The following is a 26,988-nucleotide window of genomic DNA, read 5'->3' as shown; positions in this document are numbered from 1 at the left end:
CAATTGCCAATTGTATGCCTGGAAATACCGGTTGCAGCATTTCCCAGTCTTTCTGTAGCTGAGCAGTTCTTGAGAAAATTCTCATGTTTTCTGTCTCACAGATAAGGTGCTTGCAGGCACCCACAGGGGAGGTATTTGCATACTTGTTACACTGAATAGAGGCTATTTTTTTACCTCAGAACAAAGAAACATGTAAGAATACGAATCTATATATTCATTATGTTACCCAATGAGTGAAGTGACTAGATTAAATAAAAAGAAAATATTAATCACACTTTCCTTAGGGTGAGATAACACTTGCCTTTCTTCCCATAGCCCTCTGGAGTGAGAGGGTGGGAGATGACTGTGGTGTTGTGGGATCATCTGCAAGCTGGAATGATACCGAGTTGAGGGAGTGGTTGTGGGATAGTCACTGGGAACATGTGATGGTAAATATTTAGGTTAGCACACTCTTGCAGCGTCTGCAAAATCCTGAGAATGGGATCTGTGTGGAGAGGACCTAGAATTTAAATAAAATTGGAACAAAACTGGACCAGTTCTGTTCCTTCTCCCAGTAAAAAAAGTTCAGAAGCCAGAATGGAATGGAGATGACCAGTCTGGACCCACAATTTATCGGAAATGTGTTACCACATTGATGTTAGTGCCCCAGTATTCACAGTAACATGCCCTGGAAAAAGTACAAAGCCAAAGGTGTCTATCCTGCAGAGCCTCAGGTATGTGATTGATACCTCCTAGTAGGTCTTAGTGAGTTATCAAGTAGATCAGTAGGTTATTTAGTAATTAGTAGGTAGACATTACCTATTAGTGGATAATTATGCTAGTTAATAATAATGCATAATTGTGGTTATTTATTAAAATCCAGACAGATATTTTCTAATTGCTTAATGTAATAGAAACTAGTACGCATACTTCCTAAAAAGATGGCAGACTCGAACACTGGAAGAAATGCTCATGAACTAGCAGAGGATCTAAGAAATGTTTGCAAAAAAAAATTTATACAGAGTGTACTTTCAGACAGTATATGAACTACAGAAAGCTGGAGTTTGTTCAGACACTATTTCTGAACACAGAAAACACTGACATTCACTGACTAAATTATTCATGAAAAATTATTCACCTAGTCCTGGTGGGATAGCTGTGATAGTGTTTTGCCATTTCAACTCTCTGTGTTCTCCCTTCTGCTGGTGAATTTCCATGTGTGCAGTGGCACGTTTTGAGATTTTAATCACCTTCATGCAGCAGCTAGCAATCCAATTTTCCACTGATGGAGGTATAAGGATGAGGGGGAAAGGAACTTCCCAAGCAAGAGGGCTATCTGGATGAGAAAAGTCGAACTCACGACTGTCAGTGCCCTTACATTCTGCACAACTGTGCTGTGTTCCTGCAGCTGCTGTGAACCCTTCCAAATGTTGCTGTGGTTATTCACTTTCCCTGTGTCTTCCTCCAGCTGGAAGATTCATAGCCCAGCAGAAAAACTCCCGGAATGTGAACTAAAGAAGTTAAAATACAATCTTCAACTGTATGAAGGCCAAACCAGGGCCTTTGCTACTGAGACATGTTCATGAGGAACACCAATCCCATTTTGCGGCTGTATGGCTTGCATCTTAGTATCTAAGTTAGATCTTAGTATTTAACATTTGTTTCGCTTTGGGTTTTGGTTGGGGTTCTTTTTCTGGTGTAAAACACCTGCTCCACTTTCTTTATCTTAAATGTAGAGGAAAAGCTTGCCTAGGGTCTTTATTTTTTGTCTATATGTCATTTAAAAGAATGTCCTTTCTTTTTTTCTGTATTTTTGGGGGCTTTTGATTGGACTGTTTACCACCCTACGATGTGCACAGTTGTCATTACATTTTGTCATTACATTTTCTCTGTGCTCTTATCACTGTATTTTATAGGCAACAATTGTCAGCAAAATGAATAAGATAAGAAGAAATTGATTTGGAAAAAAGGAAAGAAGATAGATACAGTATTTATAAAATGAAGGGAGTATATCAGGTAAATCTAGTAATACAAAAGCTTGCATAAGAATCATTTTCTGAACACTCAGGCCCATGTCCTCTGTGGATGCGGGTCACTGAAGCAATTTTAGCTGTCACACCAGAGTATTATAATGCAACTGATTTCCCCTCTTATGCCTGAATTGTGAAACAATATAATTATATTCTACAAGCATTAATTGTATGTAGCATTTGCATTACTAATTTTTTTCATTTGACAATAACTTTTGGTGTGTTTTAATTAGTTTGTATCTTCTATATTTAATAATAGTTGTTACAATCCAGGCCATTCAAATCACTTTGCAAACTCTATTTCAGACCAGTGTCTTCTATTCTTGTTCCTACGACATCGTAATCTCACGATTAGAAGAATCTAATGATCTCCCCAAAATGAGTCCTGTTCTTTATCCATAACAATGAAAGATCAAGATCAACTACAGTGCTACATCATGCACACTGCATTTAAGATATTAACAACCATGCTGCTCCTAATACATAAATACTTTACGTTAAACTCTAAAATCCTGGGTAGAGAAGAAAAATGAGTCAGACATCTATATACGTCCAATTCAAAGTTTTTGGAAGACTAAAGAAAAGCTTTCAGGGATTTCAGTTGGTTCAGTGCTCAGTCTCAGAGTCCTGTCAGAGAAGTGGTAGATGCAAATTGGGGTTTGTGTGTGGCACCAATGGAAAAGTTTAGAAGTAAAGAAATCGTTAAACTTCTCTTATTTTTTCTAAAACTTAAAATCATATTAAACTTATATCAATTCTTGTTCTCATTATGATTCTGTAATTATCATAGCCATTACAAAAAGAAAAATATGTCAAAAAAAAATAATGAGGAAAGGGTACAAAATTACCGAGTATCATAATGACACAATTCCAGGAAGTATTTTACTGTATTTTTTTCAGTGATTTGGCACCATTAATCTCAGCTGTTCAGAGGTAGGCATGTTCAGAAATTTTATTTGCTGTTCATTTTAAACTTTTCTGAGCTACCTTGAGAGACTAGTCTTCTACTCTCCGTATCTAGGACACATTCCAGGGACTTACACTTTAGATGTAACCAGAGATATCCTCTATCCTTGCAGTACAATAAGGTGTAGCAACCAGTAATTCATTATGTTTTCACCTGGTATTACTCTTTCAATGAAAAAATATGTTAATAATCAGATTGTCCTTTGCCTTGGAGCTCAAATTTAGACTAGAAGAGTTGCTTGGCTGGGCTGAAAGAGAGATAGCAAAGCCTCAAATGAATGATGGAAAGAACTAAGGAAGAATAACAAAATGCAGTTTTGCCCTACTCACTATTTGTACTGTGCTTGCACTTCTTGGATTTCTGCTGCGTAATTAATTATGTTTATGGGGAAAAGTCATGGCCTTTATAAAGTATCTGCAGGGAAAAAAAATAGCTAAATAAGATCTCAGAAATATTTTCCTTAACTTGGAACAGCCTAAGTGAAAGATCTTTTTTAGGGAAGGCATACACCTAGGTCTAACTTATTTAAATAGAATCTTGGCACGGATAAGGCCATACATAATCCCTTTTTTTTAATTTTAATTAAAAAAAAAAAGATTTGTAGGAAAGAAGCTTAATTCCAATGGAAACTACACAATAAAATTAATCAAAAGTTTACTTCAGTGTTTGATGGAGTGTATATATTACATAATTAAACAAAAAGTCTTAGTACCCAAGAATGCATATGAAATAACTAATGCAGTCACTCTTGGATGCACAAACCACCTTATTGTTCACAACCACCCTGGCATTTAGCCTTACCACAGACATTCCTGTATCTGCTCTATTATGTGATCCTGCTTTTCTTGAAGTCAAGTCTTGCCAGCAAAAGATCATTGCTAGATTAAATTTTCTCAGTGTGTTATATCAATGAAAATCATATGAAGAAAGCCCATACATATTATTAATTTTTTTCTACAATATGTTAGCAATTAACATTTTTTAATTCATTGTATTCAAGTAATCTCCCTAAGCTCTGTATGTTGCTGTTGTGAAACACGAAACATTAACATCTACTTTTTGATGAAGAAAGTATCCTGGCACAAAAAATGCAACTTCAAGGCTGGATGACTTCCTTGACAGAGGGGAATGACATTAATAGTGAATGTCAATTGCTGAAATGAAGATTTTAGAAATCTTTTAGCATATTTCAGACCTGGCTACTACCCGAGTAATTAATTCAAAGGGTTAGTTTTGTGGGGAAGAAAAATCTAACTTGCATCCCTGACATAAAACCACACAAAAGGACAAATTAAAATAGTCAAAACATCATCATAACTTAGTGTAATCTGCAGAAATAGGGATGTTATATGGTCTTGTGGGGCCCTGACTGCAGTATAATTGAAATTGGATTATTCTGCAATAGGACACTACAGCCTATTTGACAGTATTAATTAAATGAAAACCTCTGGTGCAAGGGTAATTCTGAGTTCTTTCAATACATCTGAGGAGCTCAGTAATCACCACTTCAACACAGTCTGGAGAGCCTAATTGTGATGGGGAAACACAGACAGACTTTTGATATATTTCTATCTTGAGTGGACCCAGACATTCATGCTGAAGACTAACAAGCACACAGAGCCAGCGTTCATTACTTGTCCAAACTGCTCAGAAGACAGAAACAATCCCCGATTGGAAATCAAGCCCCGAATGCTGCCTTGTGCAGAGCTTGTAGGCATTCATGGGGAGATTTTGCTCGCTGGAAACACTGGTGGGACCATCCAGATCCTCAAAGAATAATCTGAAACTAGAGTGGCATTACAGAATTCAGTAGTGGCTCTAATTTTTGCAGGGAGATTACATTTGTGAAAACAGAGAATGGATATTAACAAGCTGCAGTTATGAATCTCTCCATCACTGTAAAGTGCACATGGGCTTGGAACAAGAATATAAACGAGGCCTGTTCATTGGAAATGGTAAAGGAAGGAAACAAACACTCCAAATATATGACTTGGATGGAAACTCCAATTCACAAAGGATGACTATGCTCCACTACAGCGATGCAACCATGGAAAAGATATATGTGGTAGCAGTTATCAGAAAATATTAATGACCATGACTTAAGGAGCTGGAGAACAGAAGGTGTATGAGTCAGGTTCGTTCAGTTCAGCAGTGAGGTCTGAAAGGAGACACAGTGCGTAAGTCTGCCTTGATGCTCTAGTCTGGAACAGGAATGTTGAAGAGAAGCCTCCCATTATCTCCGCTTACTACTCTGTGGTTTACTCTTTGGGAGTACACAAACTGGATTCTTTTCAGATTAAACTAAACAAGATGTGGTTCAGGAATCCATCAGTGCACTCCAGTTACTAATGGGTATTCACTCCACAGCAGTAGACTATAATTAGTACAAAGTCAAACCACTAAAACACAGAAGTGTAGGTGTTGGGTCTTCAGTACTGTTATCACGTACGCAGTACTGGCAAAAAAGGGCTTCTGAAGCGGTTTGACCCACGTGGAGTTGGATGCTGGCCCTTAAATATTCACTCTGGGTTTGGCCAAGAGTGCTGGGCTCAGGCCCATTTCTGAATTTTATATTAAACTGGTCACTTCAGCTCTCACCTACAAGATACTGAACAGCTGAAATATATTTGACTAACAAAAGTAAGAAAATGGAAAGCCAGACCAGAAAAAAAGACATTATCTAATTGACTTAAATCAGTGAGCTGGAACTAAGACCATTAGGGATGGTTTAGCTCCAGGCAGTGGAGACTAAATGTTCTAACAAGCCCAGGTTTGTGACTCTGGTGCAGAGCTCCTCATTGTTGTTTGTCTTTCAGAGTAGTGTGTTTCCAGAGCTTTTTCCACAGTTAGCTGTTTTTGTCAACAACTCTATGGTACTAATTTTCCATTTCGGCTTCACGACTACTTTTAATCAATCAGATTAATTTTTCTAATTAATGAACCTGAATTATAATAACATTTAACCAAGCTTTGTGTGTACAGTGCTCCCCAGACCTAAATGCCTGTCTCATACAAAGATCATAGCCCACCGAATACCATTTAATTATGGACTATAGACAGTGAAAGCTTGTCAGCTTTGCTAACCAAGCACACCAAGCATGTATGGAAATCTCTTTAATAGATGAAAACAAAAAAGCCACCTGAGTGTAGACAGTCTATAACCATCACATAGACTGAAGCATTAGGCTTTCAAATATACTTAGAGAAGGGTGCAATGTAAATGTTCCATACTATCATGTAAAAGACATCCAATTACTGCTCCTTTCAAAATGTTAAATGAATATCTGTTCAAGTTTTAGAAATATTGGGGAACATCCGATTTATAGGACTCTGAATTCAAAGTAAAATATGCACATGGTATACACACAATAATTCAAATGTTTATATGCATAGGTATATAGAGGTGTGGAGTAAGAAAAAGGAAAACTTAAGTTCTGAAAGGACAGAACCAGATTACTCCCTGGTAGATTAAGTTCTCTTGCTCAGTTAGAGAAAAGATATCTGCAATGTTGTAAATACTCAACATATGCAAATGCCTCCAGAATAAACATTTGCTTAAAATCGTTTGAAGTCCGTCTGGGATGGATAGAAGCATTTTACAAGTATTTACAGGTCACAGAAAAGAACGCAGTGCAGGCATAACCAAATCACAGGACAGGGAGTTCAGATTCCTGCACTCCTGTGCCATAGCTTCATCTGAAGGCCACAGTTTCCATAACAAAGGTACTGGGAGAAGCCCGATTTACACATTGCTGCCGTGACATATGGTGTTATTCCTTGGAACACCAGGGTGCATTGTTCATGTCACATTACATTTGTGACACAATTAAAGTCGCCGGCTGAGTCTGACACAGTTTTATATGATTGCCACACAGCAGACAGTGTACTGAATGCTCTTAAAAAAAATGGTAAAAAATAAATATCCCAAAGATAGCCTGGGAGTGGAACAGGAGCTAAAAGATTAACTTTGTAGATATTTTATGTATATGTACACTGTATGTGTCTATATATATAAAACAAATAGGCGTGTGTACACATATGATCTCTTACAAAGAGTTTTTTCAAGCCCTCACCATGTACCACCCACGCTTACCCTCGCAGTACACTTGCTTTAGAGTTTCTTAAAGACAAATTAACAAACCTTCACAGCCAAGTGTAATCTGACTGAATAAAGTGAATTATCATTAAATATCATGCGAAACTGTCAATCCTGTGCTAAAGTGACCTATGGGAATATATCCCCAACAAAATTATGGGAGTCTGCTGTTCAGAGCATTTAAAGCCATACTGGCCACAATAGGATATTTTCACACCGTTGAACTTTAAGCCTCTAATTTACATGATTTAATTAGGAAGAAAGCTCCCTATGCAGCTAACATCCTCCAAGGAATGAATCAAAGCGCCGATGCAGAAGCCTATTTCTAAACAATGATTACACAGGGAATCAAAGTTCCATATTTAGGCACTTTGGTTAAATGCCTCGAAGAAACAGTACAAACAGCCCCAATACCAGAAAATGAACAATAACGAAAATCTCTTCTTGTTCAGAGTGACTTTGTAAGTCACCTTCTGAGGCGCAAAAAATTTCTGTAAGGTGGTATGATGCCAAGTTCAAGAAAAATATGGATTTAAGGAATAATACCTCATTAATAATAACTAATACCCAATTAATAATTATGGCAGTGGCAAGGATAGCTTTGATCCAGCCAGATAGGTAGTATCTTTGACAAAAACCAGAAACTACCTCAGTGCTTTATAGAACATGTGATTTAGATGGAGAAATTGTTATCTGGCATATAACAAACTTCTGAAATGTAATCCTAGCTCAGCTGAAGCTGTTCAGAATTTGCCATTGATGTCAACACGAGTGAAACTTTATTTCTAATGCATATGTGGTAAAGAAATTTCTTTGTTTTTTCTCTGTGTGCAAAGTAAGCTAAAGCAGAGGTATTGCCAGTTTTTACTTTGCAGACATATCATGCCATTTGTATCATGCTGTAGTCAGTTGAAAGAACATACATACATTTTCACAGGGGGAAAAATAAGACTCAAGTTGCTAAGGTTTTTATTTTTGACATTACTAGGACTATTTAGGACATTTTTATTGCTGCTTCTATAATACAGGGATCAGTATATGAAGATATTCTGCTACTATTGGGTCTTAAAAGGGCATCGATAGTTAATTTTTGATAGTGAGAAAGTTCATGTTTAAGAATGCAGACTGATGAATATGCTTAATTGATAATGAGTGCTTGACTAAAACCTTCTGAAGCCCAACATGAAAAATTTAATTTTTGCATTTCAAACCTATGAAGAGTAAAACTCTTCAGGGTAAATATAATCAAAGACTGTTGATATAAAGTTGAGGATTTGAACAGAAGATTTATAATGATGCTAAAAGAAGCTTGGAAGTGTACTGTAATTCCCTTTTCTGCATGAAGACAGCACTTTATATCTATATATTTCTGCTGAAATTGATATCGCAGTCATGCTCCCCTATGTGCTTTGTGAGAAGTGATTTTGTTTATGCTTTACAGTGTTTGCATTCTTAGGACCAATCAAAAAGAGATCTGTCCTAGAAGTTGATTTGACTTAAAGTCAACAGAAAGAATCTGGTTGAACTAGGAACAGTGATGTGTGTGTATCCATGTGTTCTGTATACCTTTAAATTCTCCCAGTCACACTCACTGCCTGCTTGACAAGAGTCGTCTTCACTTCTCCTAACCATAGATATGATGTAGAGATCCCTGAGTTAGTGCTGAACCAAGCCAGTTTCATGCACACAGCACAGTCTCATACAGACGGGCCAGTAGAAAGCAGTAAATCTTCTATACTCAAGAAAAAGTATTGGAAGGAATTCAGATATTGGAAGCAATAGATCTTCTTGCACTCAAGATGTACTTGAGCTATTAACCATAGACAGAGCTTAGTAGATTGGAGAGAGTGATTGAAGAAAGGCAATCTGCCTCAGGAAAAAATATGCACGAATGAAGCATGTATGTATGAATGTGTGAGTGTCTCTGCATTATGTTCCCTAGCACTGCCCATTCCAGATGAGACTACATAAAGTCCACCTGGGCCTGCACACTTGATATTCAGCCATTAAAATCAATGCTAAAGTTTAGCTCCGTAGGGAAATTGTGGGTGATACAGAAAACTTACGAGAAACTCTGAGTTCAGTGAAGTTTAGCAACTGCAGCAGGTTTTATGATGCTTCCATTTTTAGATACAATATTGCCAAATAATCCCAAGCCATTAAACTTGAGCTGTATATCAGATATTAAGCAATATGGAAAATAAGGTAAACACTCAGGCCGTGGCTTGGCAGTATTGCAGTTGTTGGAGATAGCAGGTTGTAGGATCAGCTGTTTGGCCTCTCCTTTTTTAAAAAAGCAGCAAAATATGCTGTCATATTAGAAATGATGAATCAGCTGATCATAGTTGAACAAATACTAAGCAAAATTAATCACGCGTTCTATTACAGTAGTGTATTTCACATGGACCTTTGTTTTTAAAAGGATCCCAATCAATGTTATTCTTTTGGAATGAGTTTCAAACTGCAAATGTTCTTACTATTTTTTTTTAATCAATAAATATTTTGAGGTTTTTTTGCAGGCATCAGAATTAAATGTCTAGATTCTAGAATGTAATAGAGCTTGTGCAGAGGAAGACTTTTAACAACTTGTGTTATTTTAATATGTACACAAATCTGTAAATCTACTTTGCTTGCTAGCCTTATAAGAAAAGATAGACTTTATAGATATTTCAACCAATTAGTACAGATGCAGGTCAAACCTGCAAGACAGACGTAGGAAAAGTCAGGATTACACATACTGTAAGTCTTATCCAAGTTAATGGCTTTGTCAGAGGGAGAGTGAGTTGAAGACTGGGTTAGACAAAAACCAGATCAACTCTATTAATCTAATTTAAAGGTTTTCAGAGGAAATAGAGAAACACTGATGGATTTGTTAGTAGGATACCAAATCTAAATCCCTTCCAATCCACCCCTGTTATCTTAGGCTCAGTCTTCAAAAATTATTCAGCTGACTTTGGGTGGTTTTGATTGCTTTGTCTTATCTTCAAAGTAGCTACATTTTTACAAAATTCCTGGTCTGCTTCCATAAATAGACAAACTGGTGCTGTTGCCTAAAGGGAATATCCACTGACCTATTGTTAAAACTCTCCAAGTTTTAATAAAACTATATAAACTGGCATTTCTCTAACAGCTGGCAATTCATAGGCTTGCTAAGAAAGGAGTCAAACAACTTTGCAAAGCTGTGTGGTGTAAAAAAGAAGAGCATTTTCTGTCCTGTTATTCCACAAAACTGCCTTATGCAAAGAATTTCAGTTTTCTTACCTGCTAGATAAGAATAACAACGGTACACATACATTTTGGAAGTGAGATTCTTGGTATCATGGGTTTACTGAAGGGCAAACTACTATTACTATTGTTGGTTGGTTTCTTTCTAAATGTGTGTAGTTTATGTGGAGGTAGTGAAGGCAATCAGCCTGTGCTGTCTGCCATTTTCAGTGTTGTTTTACTGGGGCTTCCTTCAGATTAATGCTTTCTTTCCTCCTTTGGTTCAGGGATACATAGGTGAGTATTTTGGGGCCGGTCAAAAGCAATTGACTGGCCTCTCTTTCATGAAGGCTGAAGCAGTGGTGCGTATGAGATTTCAAGACATGACAGTGCAGGAGGTTGGGGGATCCTATCCAGTGCTTAAGACCATACTCAGAAGCACAAAGTCAACAATATCCTTGCTCTGCAACAGCTACACCAAAATCAATATTCAAGTCTGCTCTGAAATGGCTTCACCGGCAAAACCACATAGCCCATACATAGTTTGGCTTAGCTCTTGCCAGCTTGTTCACATATTAAGGAGTCATTAAACTGTGAATTATATCAGCAATGTTTTCTGGTTCCCTACTTTAAGGAATAGTTTTCTAAAGCAAAATTAATACCCCCATTTGCAAGGGATGAGGTCAACTGATAGGGTACAAAGGATTGTGCTTTCAATAGCACTTTAGTTCCATTAAGTGAGATACACTAATAGACTGGGAACAGCTTATGAATTATTTTCCAGTTGCATTCTTCTCACTGTCACATTTTCTTTGTCAAACCTGTGATTCTGAGAAGAGGTTTTACTGACAAGAATCAAGTCCCACTGCCAATGACAACTGCATTTTCTCGATTTCATTAATGTCTCCAACCAGACAGTGAAACTGGCCACTTTGCAGTTTGTCATCGTCTTAGAAACTAATTTAATACTGCCCTATGAAATGACCCCTTACTAGAATGTGCTGTATAACTGGCATGGCACATGGAATTTCCATCCCAGATACGGCAGAGATCATATAATCATAGAGGAAATAGTGAAAGTACTGTCACGTCAGTCATGGAGGAGTTTATTTTAACTCGCACCAAAAATGCTTTGATTCTCCAATAGAGAAGAGTGTTTTCTTTCTCCTGGACATAAAAGAGTCATTGGTTTAAAAAGAGATCAGTTATACACACCCACCGCTCATCAGTTGTCACCTTATCACAGGGTGAAAATTAGTTTTAGTAGTTCACCCAGACTGGGTGGAGGACAGAGTGCAAGGATTTGAAAGAGCAGAAGGAAAGTAAAACAGATATGGCATTGTGAGAATATGTATAGGGCCACAATTACACTCTGCTCATTGGCTTGTGCAATGTGGGAAGGATTGTGCTGCCATTTGGAGGAGGCATCGTTGGAATGGTTGTAAATGGCAAACTGGGAAAGGAAACAGATGTTTGATTCATCCTCACAATTCCAGAGAAACTGGTTCTTCCTGATACTAGTTTGATTTTTTTCTTTAAAAAAAAATTAATTTTATTTTCCTGATTACAGTGTTGAAAGGCTATGTTCATCTAAAAAGTTACACAATTACCACTGATACCAGTGAGACACCAGAAGATAGCAGAGGGACAGAACTGGAATTACGGAGACTGAAAAATAGATGTCACCACCGGCCTGAATATTTTAAGAACTCTTTGAGATTTAGCATGTATGTGGAAATGAAGGTATTTTAGATGTGCTAGGGACAGACTAAATGATTATTTCATGATAGTGATAATGTCATCAATAATAACTATATTAATCAATATTATTATATAAAATAGGATAACATAAAAACTACTGCTATTATTTAACTTTCTGGACAAGTTTTTAGTGGGATTTCGAAAATCTGTGAAGCCAGTATCTGTCTTTGACTTGCTTTCCTTCTTTTTTATTTATTATGAAGGAGACAGAGGCAATATTCTATTCCTGCTATCCCTTCTCCTGGTGGAGTGGGGAAGTCTCATGCCAGGGTCACTGTGCTATGCAAAACAGGTGACTGTGCATAACTAAGGTCCTGTAGTAATAATCCTGTATTGCTCCCCAAAAAAATCCTAAACAAAAATATCAATATATATTTTCCAGATTTTGTGGACTCACTGTGGCATGCTAATGTCATTTACATGAGATGATGTCATCAAATGTCAAAGGATGGCCTTTTGGAGTGTAGCACGTGGTCATCATCTGATTACAAAAGGAAGACTAATGGGTGCAAATTAGGGTTGTCAGTTTAGACCAAACCCACGTGGTACTCCTTTTGTAGTCAATCAGGGAAAACAGATCAAGTCATTCCAATCAAAGGGAGGTCTGCTGCACCTTTCCATTCACTGCTACTTCACAGATACTCCAACAGGTGTTACCTTGTTGTAAAAGCCTATATTTTATTAAATAAGCATTCCATGCAGGATGTGTTGTACTTTCAGAAAGGTCAAAATGGTGAAGATACAGTTCTCAGTAAACTGCTGGTGTAATAATAGTTTATGTGAAAGCTTTGCTGATATGCATGTCCATCAGTGTATATTTACCATTAAAGGAGAGAAAGCTGGTAAAAGAGATCATTTTTCAAAATATTCTAATTTTTAAGAAGCAGAAACATAAAGCCTGCCCTAATCATATAATTTGTGTTGGAAAAGAGGATTAAGTAAATAATAATTTCCTCTCCACCTGCAGAATCAGATGATCTTAATGATGGTGAATTAAGTGCTAACTGATGAAGCCAAGTTTATAAGGATTTTGATAGATTAATAATGGAAACTTAAAACCACTTTATAATGTTTACCATTAATGCAGGCAGCAGCAAGGTAATAATAGAAACTACTCAGCAATTCTTTACTATAACATTTAAAAGAGTATTGATCAGCTGTCCAGATATTATCTGTGATTTTACATTAGCTTGTCTGACACAATGTTTCATTACAGCAAATTTTAATCCCAGGGCACTGGGGTTTGGGGAACTACTGATACTTCATGGGGAAGGGGAGGAGGTGGAAGGAAAACCCATTACATTTTGTGTGAGCTTTGGGAAGGAGAAAATCCTGACTGCAGACCTCAAAACAGTGACAGAATTGCAGTTTAAAAAAAGAGGTCCAAAAAATTGCTCGAAATATTCTGTTCCCTTCAAATACAGTTAGAAGGCTAATGGCATCCAAGAGTTTGATTCTTATTGAAAGTCAACAGATGTGCACTCCTAAATCACATGGTTTTGGATGCTTTCACCCTTGTGATTCCTAATTTTCCAGTGACCTGCATGAGGGTCCACAAGAACTCTAACTTTTTGGGCACAGGGTGACTCAAACCATCAGAACTAATTAAAAAAGCAAAATCCCTTTAGACAAGATTAGAATGTTTTGCTGGCAAGAGCTGAAGAAGTGAGATACCCCACTCATACCTACTTTCTATTATGTGCTGTAGTATCTGCCATGAGGTACAGAATCAGAAAACAGCTGCTGAGGGAACCAGCAACATGTACTGGCACAAACAGAACTGAAACTTCAGGCTCTGTTTGTGTTGCTTACTACACTTATTCAGAACTTGGTAAAGTAGAGACATTTACTGACTGAACAAGGTCATGGAAGCAATTCACATTCACAGTATGCAGGACTCTGAACTGTGTTGCACCTAAGAACTATTTAAACATTTACCTTGATCCCACAAGGAGGAGAGACTTTTGCATGGGAATAAAAGAGGTGGAAACAACTGCTGGGAATATCTGAAAAAAATTAGAAATATCTGCCCTATTAATTTCTGGAGAGAGTTGTTTATGACCGAATTAAGTTTCCTGATAACTCTCTTGCATTTCTAACCACAAGCTGATGTTGGGGAAGACAGAATAGAAAAGGCATACATGAACCTTGTGAGAGTTTCATAAATGTTGAGGTCATTTATCTAAAATCAACTATATAACAGCTTTTTGACACACCCTTAAAGTACATAGCAGCTTTACATTTGTCAAGGTCTGATCACTTCTACTGTTATTCCAAGAAAAGAACTGTGATAATGCAGGAGCACACACAAGAGTGATTTACATGAACAAGGGGATCATTGACAGCAACAGGTTTAACGGTTATTTTTGATAAAAGCACAAATGGGCTATGTAAAACTTTTCAGCTGATGGGAACATATCACAGAAACTTCCTCTGTGTATAGTTTAGAGAACCTTACAAATAATATGGGGAAATGGACATTTTCTTCTTTTTGCTGTTTTTTCACTTTGAAGTATCAACTCGGATATTGATTAAGGTCTAAATAATCAGTACCTTCCTGCTGGGAAGGGCCCTTTGGCAACTGGCAGCTATTGCCTTCCAAGCCTGCAAGGCTCAAACATCACTATGTGTGTTGTACTTAAAAAAAAAAAATAATTCTTAAAACAAAGCTCATATATTTCATCCTTTGAAAAAAGGTTATACTAAAGGCATAAATATAATAATGACTGCTACACAGCACTAAATGTTTTCATGGCATTTACTGGACCTTACACGGTTTAGTTAACCTTTCCTTTTTTTCAGAAAAAAAATTTGCATTTGGATTTAACATTATTTAACTATCCTTTACCAAAAGAAATTCTGTCCTACAAAAATTTTGGGTTTGATTGGTTTTTTTTTAATCCACAGGGAACGCAAAGGTAAATGTTATCAGAGTGCACTGAACAGAGCACATAACAATATGTTTAAGAATGATTTGTGCTACTATATAGCCCTGGATATATGCTGACTACACCTTCAAGACTCTTTCTTCCTTTAATGCTGGGTGAGGGAGCAGAATTATATGCCTCACCTAGTCTACCAGGGACTGAATCTCTTTACAGACTCCAGAAAGGCAGGGTAGTGCTTAATTTTCAGTTATTGTTTGCTCCTTAAGACCACTGGCAATTTGATAGATTTTTTTTTTTTTAAAGCCCTTAATAAATTATTGAGTCAGTTTTGGCAAGAGTAAGAATTGGTGTACACCAGATGTTTTTGTGACACCTTGATCATGACTCCCTTGCTAAATTACATGGTTAGGTAGTATGTGAGACTGCTAAGAATCTCAGCATGGTTCTAGAACTGTAAGGAGGGTTTCCATATGAAGCAAAACTGATGTTTGAAGTTCTTAATCACATATAGGAGGAAAAAGAGTATATCAGCTTTTGTTCCAATGCTTTTGCATAATCAGCTGGCACTTACAGAGTAAATTACTGTAACTTCAGTTTGTGGTGGGTTGAGTTCTTTACGTAATGCTCGTATTTGCAGCAAAAAACTAGAAGGGAAGAAACGTTCATACTAAGGTTTCATTATTAATACTGAAAAAATATGGAAAAGGATAAATAAGTAATTGAAGAGGTAAAATTAACACTTTTCTCACACGACAGCCTTGAAGCTGTTAGAAGAATGGCACTGAGGCCTTGAATTCCTCGTGTACTTGTCTTCTCACAGAAAAGGGTGGAAGATTATTGGGTTTGGGGCTATAGGCAAGTTTGCTAAGGGTAGAAACTACGTTATAAGTGTCATAATTCTGAGGTTTGCATATAGGTCAGCTGGCTAATAGCTGCCCAGCTGGGACTTCATGCAGAATGGACATGACCAGCCCAGAAAGCCTTCTTCCCAGGGTTGTTTAATACAGGCGGTGCAATTGTCTTAACTGACGCTAGCTAAGCTGTCCTGTATTTTATCTGTTCTCTAAACATAAGATCTGGACCAAGCTTGATTTAGAGCACCTTATTTTAAAAGAAGCAAGGCTTCTCTTTCTTGCTGAAACACTGCTGTCACCTAGAGCTCAGGAACATCTGCTTGTCTCCTCAAGGGCCTGACTCAGCAGGCCTGGTATGTCTTAATATATTGAAATTCTGAATACAGAAAACACAGAAGTCAGCAGAGTTTCATTCCAAAACACTAACAGAGGAATTACTAGTACTGTTCTGTGGTATAATTGGCTGACAAAGTGGTTGATATGTGTATCAGCCTCTTGTAAGCCTCAGAGAGCTTAGGCCATGGTTTCTGTCTCTCAAGGGAGCGTCCTAACCGTTAGCCTAAGGACAATGCAGGGATCTAGTGATTAGTGACCTTACTTTGATAGGAGAAAAGGTGTTTGTTTCTGTTAACAAGCTTGAAGAACAATATTTGCAAGGGCCAGGCACTTTGTAGTCTTCACATAAAGGCAGAATTCAGACTGTGATAACATCTAGACTTTACCTCAACCTGCTAACTCATGTGAAAATCAGAGACACAGGTTTATCGTGAGTGGCCCAATGCAAATTTCTCTCTGAGGCACAGTTTTGTGGTGTTGTACCTATAACATCATCAAGGTCAGAGTTAATATCTCTGCAATGTTTCAATGCACCTGTTGAGGCCAGTGTGGGTTCAGAGACTGCTGCACTGCACTCTAATTATCTTCAATGAGAAATTCATTTGGTGATAGTTATCAAAGTGTTGTCTTTTCCACTCTAAAAACAGGGCACATTCATGGATAGCTTGCATATGATCGTCTCCTACCCACATGAGGACCTCCATTTTTACAGCCTATCAGGAAATGCAGTAAGCTAGCTAATATTTGGTAAATTGTATATTCAACTGTTTAATATGCTCAGGCATGTCTTCAGGATAATGCATAGGGCTGCACTTGCAAAGCCATGATCTCTGCTCCCTGTGAGTGCCTCAAGGTGAAGGTGTCATTCAAATTTTACTGTAAATATACCCTTGCCCCTGAGGCCTAATATGAGTATCAAAATCTGTGGGTGCAAAACCAGAATTAAAACCAAAACCAAACGCCAACAAGATGATTCTCAGATTACAAACTTAAGTTGCAGACCTGCAGATTGGATTCAGGCCCAAGTCTCACAGGTGACCCTGCTCTGAGTCAGAAGTAAAGATCTCCTGAGAGGTCCCTTCTGACCTGAACCGGTCTTGTGCGTCTTAAGTAGATTTACCATGAAATCCCCGAGAAATGGTATATATTCACTTTGTGAGTAACACTTTCTGATTTACTTTTTAAGAGTAGAGTTGCACTTCAAGGAGGTGTTATCCTTTCCATAAGTAGTCTCCCTGTGTCCCCACCCCTAATAGGAAGCAGATCATTAGGGAATTTAAATAATCATCATCTACTTTCCATAAAGTCCTAATCTCTTCAGTAATCTTCTCTGGAAAACAACTCAGTCCAAACTGAAATGAGAAGAAAATATGGGGGAGCACCATTCACTGGTGGCACTCAAGAGCAACACACTGAGCCTACTAATCCTTCCCCCTCCTTCTCCAGAGAGCTGTTAAAAGATCAAGGCATAGAACCGTTACAAAATAAACAAGCACTACAGATTTTGCAGTAGGTAGGACCATCTGGAACCAGATAATGTCACCCTAAACAATTTGCCATCCAGTTGCGAGGAAGGAGAAATAAGTCTTTTATGACTCAGAGCTAAAAGTCTGAGATGGCAGCATGGCTTATTGGCTCCCTGACCCCATTACAGAAGACAATTATTATTTATTATTCCAGATAATGTTGGTGGATGTGGCCAAGCACCATCCTCTCTGTTCACAATATCTGAATTGTGCCAGGTATCTGAAAAATGCCAGCTGAACTAATAGATGTGTTCTGGTATTCAAATGGTCTTCTCTGGTATATTTCTGCAGACAGATCAGACCACAATCCAGCTTTTCCCCTGGTGTTCATATAGACTATGACAATGCTCAGCATGCAGTGTTCTGCTTTTCATGATTTGTTCTAGCCTTAGAGCAACAGTGCACAGACAGACCTGCTTGTGCCTTGTGAAAAGCCTTCCCTGTTTATGGCAGAATTAAACACCTAACACTGAATAAGCATGAGACTGAGTTGTAGGGTACATACAGTGAAGCAAAGCATAACAGTTCTCAGCAACCAACTGCAGGTATGATCGAGTCCTATGCTACTGGTAGTACACTCCTATTTCCCATTCCTAAAATACTCTTTTAAAGTGCTGAAGTCAGAGGGGCTGTTCTGAAGGGCATACAGCGTCACTGATAAAAAATTTAAGCAGGAAGCCATAAGAGTATTGCCAGGGGTAAGGCATGCTCACACCCTGGAATTTTAAGAGCAATTTTGAAATTGTTCTGAGCAACATAAGGAACACTTACCTTCCTGTGCAAGAACTGTCTTGTTGGAGTCATTAAGCTTTACCACACACAAATTATTATCAATTAAGGCCTCAAGCTGCTTCAAACCCAGAATCCTGACTGACTTGTGAGAAGGCAGGCAATTCATTTGCAGCAACAACAGAAATGCTGTAGGATTTATGTGGTACCTTGATGTACTATCCTTCCAATTGTGTGATTCATAGTCACAATTAGAAATCACTAAAGAATAGAGAAAGACAGAACAGAGCCAGATATCCATCTGATGTCAACTGATGCCAATGCATTGCACTTCATGCTATGGGGTAGTGCTGTGTGAAGATAGGAATGTTCACAGCAGACCTACGAAATTATTGTGCTATGTGAACCTGGACTATTTCAGTTCACATGTCACTTATTTCTCTATATGTGGGTATTCTGAGGTGCAAATTAGAGATTCCAAGGCTTACTGGTATAAATTATTCTGAAAGAAATGGGGAAGCATGAATGCCTTTATAAGATCTTCCTGGTTATTTCTTAAATCATATTGTTTTGATAAAAAATTAGTTAGGCCATAACTGGGAAAGCAATTCCAAAGGTATTATTGTAAAAAGATAATACTCTTACCCTGAGAGAAATGTTGATATTAGATGAAGGCGTGAGGTAAAAACAGCAGGTGTCAAATCTATTACAAAAAACAAAAACCAAAAACAGGACACCAGTAAATGGAAGAGTTGAAACAAGGGCTTTGTTACATTCAGATTACATGAGTGAAAATTTCCTTTTTTTGTAGAATCTCAAGAAAAAGTCCAGTTTAGTAATCTTCCCAGCTAAACACCAAAGCATAATTCACTCTCTGCTTCTACCTTCTCTTTTTACTTTTACAGTTTTCCAGTCCAATGGTTGTTAAAGATGTATGCAATTATCTACTCGGTTATCTGCTTTAATACATTGGATACAGTCAATCAATTTTGACTGTACTTACTGTTAAGAAAGCTACAAATGCCTTCATGCCTTAGCCGCTAGCATTCACCTTATATGCTGGCATAGGGAAGGTGCAAACAAGAAAAAGCCAAGCGATACTTTGAAACAGAGCACAGATCACAACCATGTACAATTGCACCTCTGTTACACTGCCAGCTTCCTCCTGCCATTCAGGGTTCTATATTTCCCTTGATTCTTATTTTAATCTAATAATTGTATAATTGGGCAAGCTTTTATTGTGACTTCAACTTAATTCTACAGTCAAACCCCACATCCCGCCCAACTATAAACTCATTACTATTTTTACCATTAAAGACATAATTCATTTTTACAACAAAATAATGAAGAGCAAAATTACATTTCACCTTAAACTAGTTAGAACTTGCATTATATACCTGTGCAAGGATATTCCCCTTATTTCACTGCATATATCACAAGTGCTAGAAGATGCAGTACCTCTATTTTCAGTTCTCCATTTGACACTGAGAAAGAAACTACCTCCAGATTCCTCTGGCAGCTGCATTAAGTAAAGGGTTATAGAATCACACCTGAGGTCTCTTCCCTGTGATTGCTAATGGCTTCAGAGGAAGGAAGAGACACAGACTATTCAAGATCTTACAGGAGTTCAATGGGACTACTGTCTGGGGAAGCAGGAGATCGGGTTTATATCCTTGTCCAAAATCAAAGAAATAGGATATTTTAAAACTATTTAATATGTTGATTATCAGGTTAGGACGGTAGCTATAACTCTAGGATCTTCTTGCTGTGCTATCTTCTTTATGAATTTTTGAAGTGGGCAGTCTGTAATGAATGCTGCTTAGAATTTCATAACTGGATGCTTGAGCTCAGTGGCAAAATCATCTGTATTTAGGAAGTTTTCCTGGTTGTAACTTGGATGTAAATTAATCTCAGCTGGCAACTGAGCATCAGTTGGACAAACTGAAACTCTAAGGCCTTAAGGTTTTAGGGACTCTTAGATGCCTAAGTACCTTGAAAGATCTATGTTTTAAGAAAAGCTGTCATTAGCTTATTTGCATCCTCAAGCACCTAAATATATTTGAAAATATGGCTCCGCTTACTCTGAATCTTTATTCAAGTGTTGCCTGCAGCTCTTGCTGGTAAGGGCTAGCCCAGACCATAATGGTTCATCTTCTTCCCATCACAAATATTCCCAGTTATTAAGATAACTACCTGGAATTCACACCAATAAAACCAATAAATGTTGTTTGCTTATTTAATCCTAATATTTCTGTTGGATTTTGGCCAAGTGAATTTGTAGTTCAATCACTTGTTATTTGTTTTCTGCTCCTGTCACTTAAACACTTACTTTTTTGCATTCTGTTGTATTTCTCAGAAACATCAAAACATTTTGATTTGAAACTCTGAAGGCAGAATCTTTTCACTTTGAATTGCAAGATTGCTTTTTGTATCTAAAAATCTCTTTTTTTTGGTGGGAAAAATAACAAAGAAAAACCTGCACTGAAAAGATGAAATAGCTCGCGCTCAACATCAAACACCAGGCTGGGGAAAACATTCTGTTTTCAGGGGAACACTACCTGTTTTTTTTTGTCTTTCTGCTTTTTCAGTTCAGGCCCAAACACAACATACCCCTCCTTCTCCCAGTTCTAAACTCAAACCGTACACTGCTGCATCGCTGCATTCAATGCCGCCTGCTGAACCGCCAGCACAGTTGCCCATTACACCAAGGAGCAAGAGGGAGGTCTCCAGCCAAGTTTGTACCAAGCCTACCTTGCGTGAAACGACAGGATCGCAGAAAACGGTAGTGAATCAGGCTGCAGATAGCCACCATATGCTTTCCTCTGGAACCCGTCCTTACAGCACTTAGGTTAAGCTAACACCCCCTCCCTGTGTTACTGCACCAGCCCTGAGATAGTGAAATTATTGGAGCTGCGTTGTTTGTGCAGGAGCCAAGACGTGGGACACACAACATGACCTGCGTAATACTCGGAAACCTGTGACCCAGCCATTTGGATTTGGCACATTTGGGCTCACCTATTTGTTGTTTTTCTGTTGTTTTTCCTCAGACACAACTCAACTCTAAGCAAAAATCTAGAATGTTTCATTATATTTGATATAAATAATGGAAGTAAGCAATCCTTTCATTTTCCAAAAATAAGATATAAGTAAGAATGTGAGTATATGGGCTGTTGTGCTGTTTTTTAATGGGATGTTTTTTCTTTTTAAAGTCAGGTACAAGAAAGCTAATACAACTGTTTCCAGCCCTTCAGGGGCTGGATTTAGTCCAAATTTATGAAAGATGCAGAGCATCATCTTAGCCAAAACACTTCCTAAATTTGTCTTTTTGCTAAAATGAGGCCACCTAGAAGATTAAAAGCTTTCTTCTTTCTTCTGCCTTAAAAAACATAATTACACTCTAATTTAAAACTCTAATTGAGTGCACTTGTATTGGTAAGATGTTCTTTTTCCCTTTAGGGACAGTATTCCTATTAGTCACACAAGCTGTCTAATCATTTCATGGTCCTTCTTTTTTCCCACCCTACACCTCCATTATAAATGAGAAAATTAAAGCATCTTTTTTTTTTTTTTAAGAGTATCTCAATTATATCCTCATAAATTCAGCAACTGATCATTTTAGCTGAAACAGTAAGCCACATTTTTAGCCAGTGTAAATTATCATTACTCTGCTGATTTCAATGAATGAAAGACAACTTGGGTCAGCTGAGAATCTAACCCATGAAGACAATCACTGAAAAAGTAAAAGTACATTATTTTTCAAAGCTCAAGAATTTGTGTGCTGTCTGTAAAAACACACTTGCTGTGCTATTATCTTGAATTTTACTAATGTTTTAAGTTTTTTTTGCATTAAACAATGATTGATCAGGTTGCACAAAATAATACCACTCAAAACACGACTGCATCTTTCTAATTAAAGAGACCATACATTTTCTTAAACTAGTGAGTCATATAGAGAAAATCACCTTTCCTTTGGTTGTGTAAGTGACCTTATATGAATTTTTATTTTGCAATCAGGTCAAGGGGAACTCGTGATGTTATGTCTTGCCCATAAGCCCATCTTTGCTTTCTTTAAGCTTAGCTTTCTAGGTGTGCCATCTAACCAATTACTGATGTTTGTGAAACTTTACAAAGTGCCTCTTTATAATCAGATGTTACATTTTACTGAGTACTTTAAGCTGGCAATATTCACCTGTAGTCAGAGGAACATTTTAATGCTAGTTTATCAGGAGGCTACATTGGTTTTCTTCCACCAAATCACCTGGAATGTTGATAAATCTTGGGAAAGTAAGTATATGAATTTTTAACTGATTTTCTAAAAGCTAAAGAATTAGTTCTGGCTTCTACAGCCATTGCATAGTCTTTGTAAAACAAAAGACATTTTAGCATTTGAGAATTATCTTTCATTATTTTTCCTCCTATGCCTTCAGGCTTTAAATCATAAGCTTTATCTTTGTTCTAGGTCTAAAGCTCTTAAGGAGAAACAAATTTAATTACATATAAAGTATGGAAAATTTGTGTTTTAACCACTAATCTGTGGCTTCTAATGAATGTGGATGGAAGGAATTCAAGGCTCTGAAGTATCATGTTCCTTATGATTCTCTCCACTGACTGCAAGGGTTCTAGGATTTCTCAGTGAAAATCATCATTTGCTTAAATAAAAGACAAATGAGCCATCATGAATCTTTAAAGTTTTTGAAATCTTTCATTTTTCTGTGTTTTCTTTTGCAAATATTTATCTACTAATGCTTGGAAGAAAATATTGAGCACGTGAATAGTTCTTGAAATAATGAAAGCTACCAATGAAAGATTTATTGAAACTCATTGCTGATAAGCATTCATTTCTCAGTATCTTCTATACTGGACACAGGAAAAATGCAGATCATTGTTACTTCTATTCTTCTTGCTTTCATTGCTTTTTAGCCATAGAAACAAAAGATAAACATAAACACCCTTCAGAGTAGAGGACCAGATATGTTGGTGAACATCTACATAACTCAGCTAACATCAGACTGCTTTCTCAGCTTCCACTAACTGAGGATCTAATTCAAGACGTATTACTTTTCCAGTTCCAGTAATTACTATCCTTCTTTCTGCTCTGTCAGATTTGGATGTATTTGGTCTTATCTTAAACAAACACATCTGGTGGTGAATCTGAAATGATGGCTTGTTTCAGACCCTGAACCTCCCTTTCACATACATGGACCCTGAGGATGTCCAATACGATTAAGGAAAAATTCCAAGGCTGTAAGAAGGGCTCCAAATGAATATTATTTTAGAACACTAGCCCAAGGCTGCAGTATTTAATTAAATTCCTTGAATTTCAGCTAAGTAGGCAACTAACTTTCTGACCTGAGGGAGGCCTCTATGTATTAATAACATCAATGTTATTAACAAACCAGCTAACATAGCACTGGAGACATGATAGAAAGTTTTTTATTTGCAGATGAAAAAAATACCTTTGATTGATACGATTCCTGATGAGTCACGTACGACTTACTGTTGTGACCTCCCTGACCCTCACAGTTCTGCTGCATTAGATTTATTTGCCACAGTATGTAATCGCTATGTGCCAATTGTCATCACACCCACTGTACATGGGCTATTTGTCATCTGACTGCTTAATTAACAGTACAAAATCCTAACTCTATATCCACTTGTGGCTGCTTGAGTTCCTGATGAATTATCTGTTATTTAGTTATTATGAGTCTGTGCAAATGACTAGCTGTTAGCTTAGATGGAACTGGCTAAAGCACATTGGATGTCGGTCACATGCCCCATGAACAAACTTTGCAGAATGGTTAGGAATTAAAAATGCTGCAATGTCATCATTTCAGCTATCATTTAGGCATCTGATGGCTCCATAAAAGCCATTTAGGGAAACAGTTTGATTTTCATGTGTGAACATGATCATTTTGGAATTCCCTTGAAACTCATAGGGAGTACTTGTTAGATTCAATTTGATAGAGGATGAAAAACTAGCAGAGCTTGTGTCAGAAGCAGCACTGGACAAGGAATTAATAGAAAAAAACCTTATGTCCAAATACTCCAGAATGTTGTGTTCTTTTCCAGTAGAGGTCCATACAAAATAAAGTTCAGCTAACCACTATAACCAGTAAGAGTAACAAAATGAAGTCTGGGTCTCCTTTTCAAAATATTTTGAAAAGTTGCAGTTGATCAATACCTGCCACTTGCTCCTCCTCGTCCTAAAAAAACACAGTGTCATTTGTGTGGTCTTGAAAAGAGCTGCTGTGAACACCACCCCCACCCCCACCACCCCCCCAAAAAAAAAAAAAAAAAAAAGTGAATCAAGAAAGAGTGAACTAAAGCAAGAAATGTTAGGGAGAAAATGGGCGCTTGTTTATTTATATCTCAAGCACTCATTTATTCATGACACTGGCTTGATCAATGATGGATTCTCTGGCACATCTCAGTAATATCTGTCTTTGCAGGGTCTTTTTGAGAGCTCCAAAGGAGTAATGCTCACAGCTCAAAATTAAACCCGTTATATCCATACCCACTGTATGGACATCACAGACACCAATGCACACCAATGGTTCTCAACTGCAATGTGATTCTAAACCCGAGACTTATGATTTTTTAATAATGTTTATATATCACCTTCCCAGGCACATTTATTATTAAGAAAGAGGTGACACTTTCCAACTCACCAATCCAATACCACAGTGAAATTCTCTTCCATGTGTGGGAATGTGTAAGTGAGAATAGTTTGGAAACATTAGAAGTATTTGCAAGAACTGCCTGTTTCCATGTTGTCGTGACATTAGCAATTCTTTAGAACCACCACAAATAGACTTGCAGGCTTGAGCTCCCTGCAAAGAGGTGGCATCATCAGTGTAAGTCAAAGTGGTGGCAGTTCTGTCATTTTTTCAGAATGAACCGGAATGTTAGGCAATTGAGGTTCCTATAAGCCTGGTAATGGTGGTGGCGGCTTACGGAGGGGCACCGTTTCTCACTGTATCAGCTTCAACAGACACATCACAAATCATGTGGCATTGTGGGTTTGTTTTTTGGCATTATATCTATTCTCACCTAGGCAACTCTCAGACGGATTCAACGCACCTGGTTAGCTTCTATTTATCACTGTTGTGGCAGTACAGAAACATACTCTATCCAGCTTGGCACTGGCATCCTTACTCAGCACAGTGAATGTTTTTTAAAGCCTTAAAATCTATCAAAGATACTAAGCTGTTACAGATGAGCCACAGAAAGCAGTTAAATGTATTCTGTGTATTTCCTCGGCAAAGCAGACAATGATGTCATAGAGCAGAATATAACATTTCATTTGTTTTAAATATAACAAGGTTTCATAGGCAGAGATCATACCACTGAGATCCTAAAGGTTCCTGCTCTGTGTCAAGCTGCATTCCCACATATCTGAAACACGACAGAACCTTTCAATTACGTGGTATAAAATATCAGCATATAGTAATGGAAAATGTGGAAGCTGTGGCAGTGCCTTCTTTATGTTCCTTCTGTTAGACAATAAGGGATAATTGTGTTAAGCTATTTTTGTAATGTGCTTGAAATCTTTGCATAAAAAGGTTTTTTTCTACTGATTATTTACTGTTCACTGTTTATGAAAGGTCATCTCTCATCTCTAACTTAGAGCAGCATTTCCCATCTTTCCTGCTGGACAGAATATGTAGATTTTTGCCGTGACAGCCAGAGACTATAAAGCAAATACAAATATCTGCCCAACTGGTGTGACACTCAGTGGAACTACTGGTGTTACTATTCCTGCTCAAACTAATCGTACTGTGAGTGCATTCAGCTGCTGGTTAAAATGAATGTCTGGCTTACGACTGAGGATCAGCTGGGAAACAGGGTGACCAGAGGAAGGCTGTCTTCTGCCACGATCCATTTCCAGATATTCTCCTTTATTCTGCAAAACGCAGCTGCCCAACAGTATTGCTAATGCAAAGCAGGAAGGACGTATTGTACTTTTGGTTTTGTAGTTTTTGATGAACACTCAAACTTCTTAGGTTAGATAATTGTCAATGAAGCTGTTCTCTAATATTTTATGGCAACAATGTCCAAATTCTGATTTTATTGCTTTGATTCTTTGTTCTTCGTGGTGATCAGCTAAATGACAGGTCATGGTCTTGCTTTCATACTGTGTCGGACTGCAGCAGGAAGTGAATGCAAGAGCAGCAGCAAATGACACACACTGTACTTTCAAGATGGATTTGAGCCAGAATGATTCACAGCTACTTTTATGAAGGTTTAGAGATTCAAAACGCCTTCATAAACATGCATCAGTCTCTCATCTATTAGCTAATAACACATAAAACTTATAACTGCAAAGACAGTATTTGTATATGAATCGTGAAAATATTTGTGAATTGTTCTTTTTCCTATTTAGCCAGTTTTATCTACATTGTTTCTTTGCAAATGTTACTTCTTTAAAAATTAAAGACCCATCTTACTCTTCAGCCACAACTGTTTCATGATTTTAGTAGCTTTGCCTGATGCTTACATATCTGCGCACAGCATTTTTCTCACCTGCATATGAATATTTCCCCTGATTTATCAGTCTAAAGCACTCTGGCTCGTTACATAATTGAAATTGCTCGCTCTCAGTATTTCTGATTCAGTTG

At 37.6% G+C, this 26,988-nt stretch overlaps 1 protein-coding gene across 1 annotated transcript in view; it reads left to right on the top strand.

The window, feature by feature from the left end:
• The window catches only part of LOC119156866, a 42,581-nt gene extending 21,363 nt beyond the window's left edge, over positions 1–21,218 (top strand). The window contains exon 4 of the mRNA XM_037407265.1: positions 20,959–21,218. Coding sequence (XP_037263162.1) covers positions 20,959–21,218 — 260 coding nt within the window. The remainder of the gene's footprint in view (positions 1–20,958) is intronic.
• The last annotated feature ends 5,770 nt before the right edge of the window (positions 21,219–26,988 follow it).

Source organism: Falco rusticolus, chromosome 13, assembly GCF_015220075.1.
Source record: "Falco rusticolus isolate bFalRus1 chromosome 13, bFalRus1.pri, whole genome shotgun sequence".
In the NCBI taxonomy this organism is placed as follows: Eukaryota; Metazoa; Chordata; class Aves; order Falconiformes; family Falconidae; genus Falco; species Falco rusticolus.
This window is presented reverse-complemented; position numbering and strand designations above follow the sequence as displayed.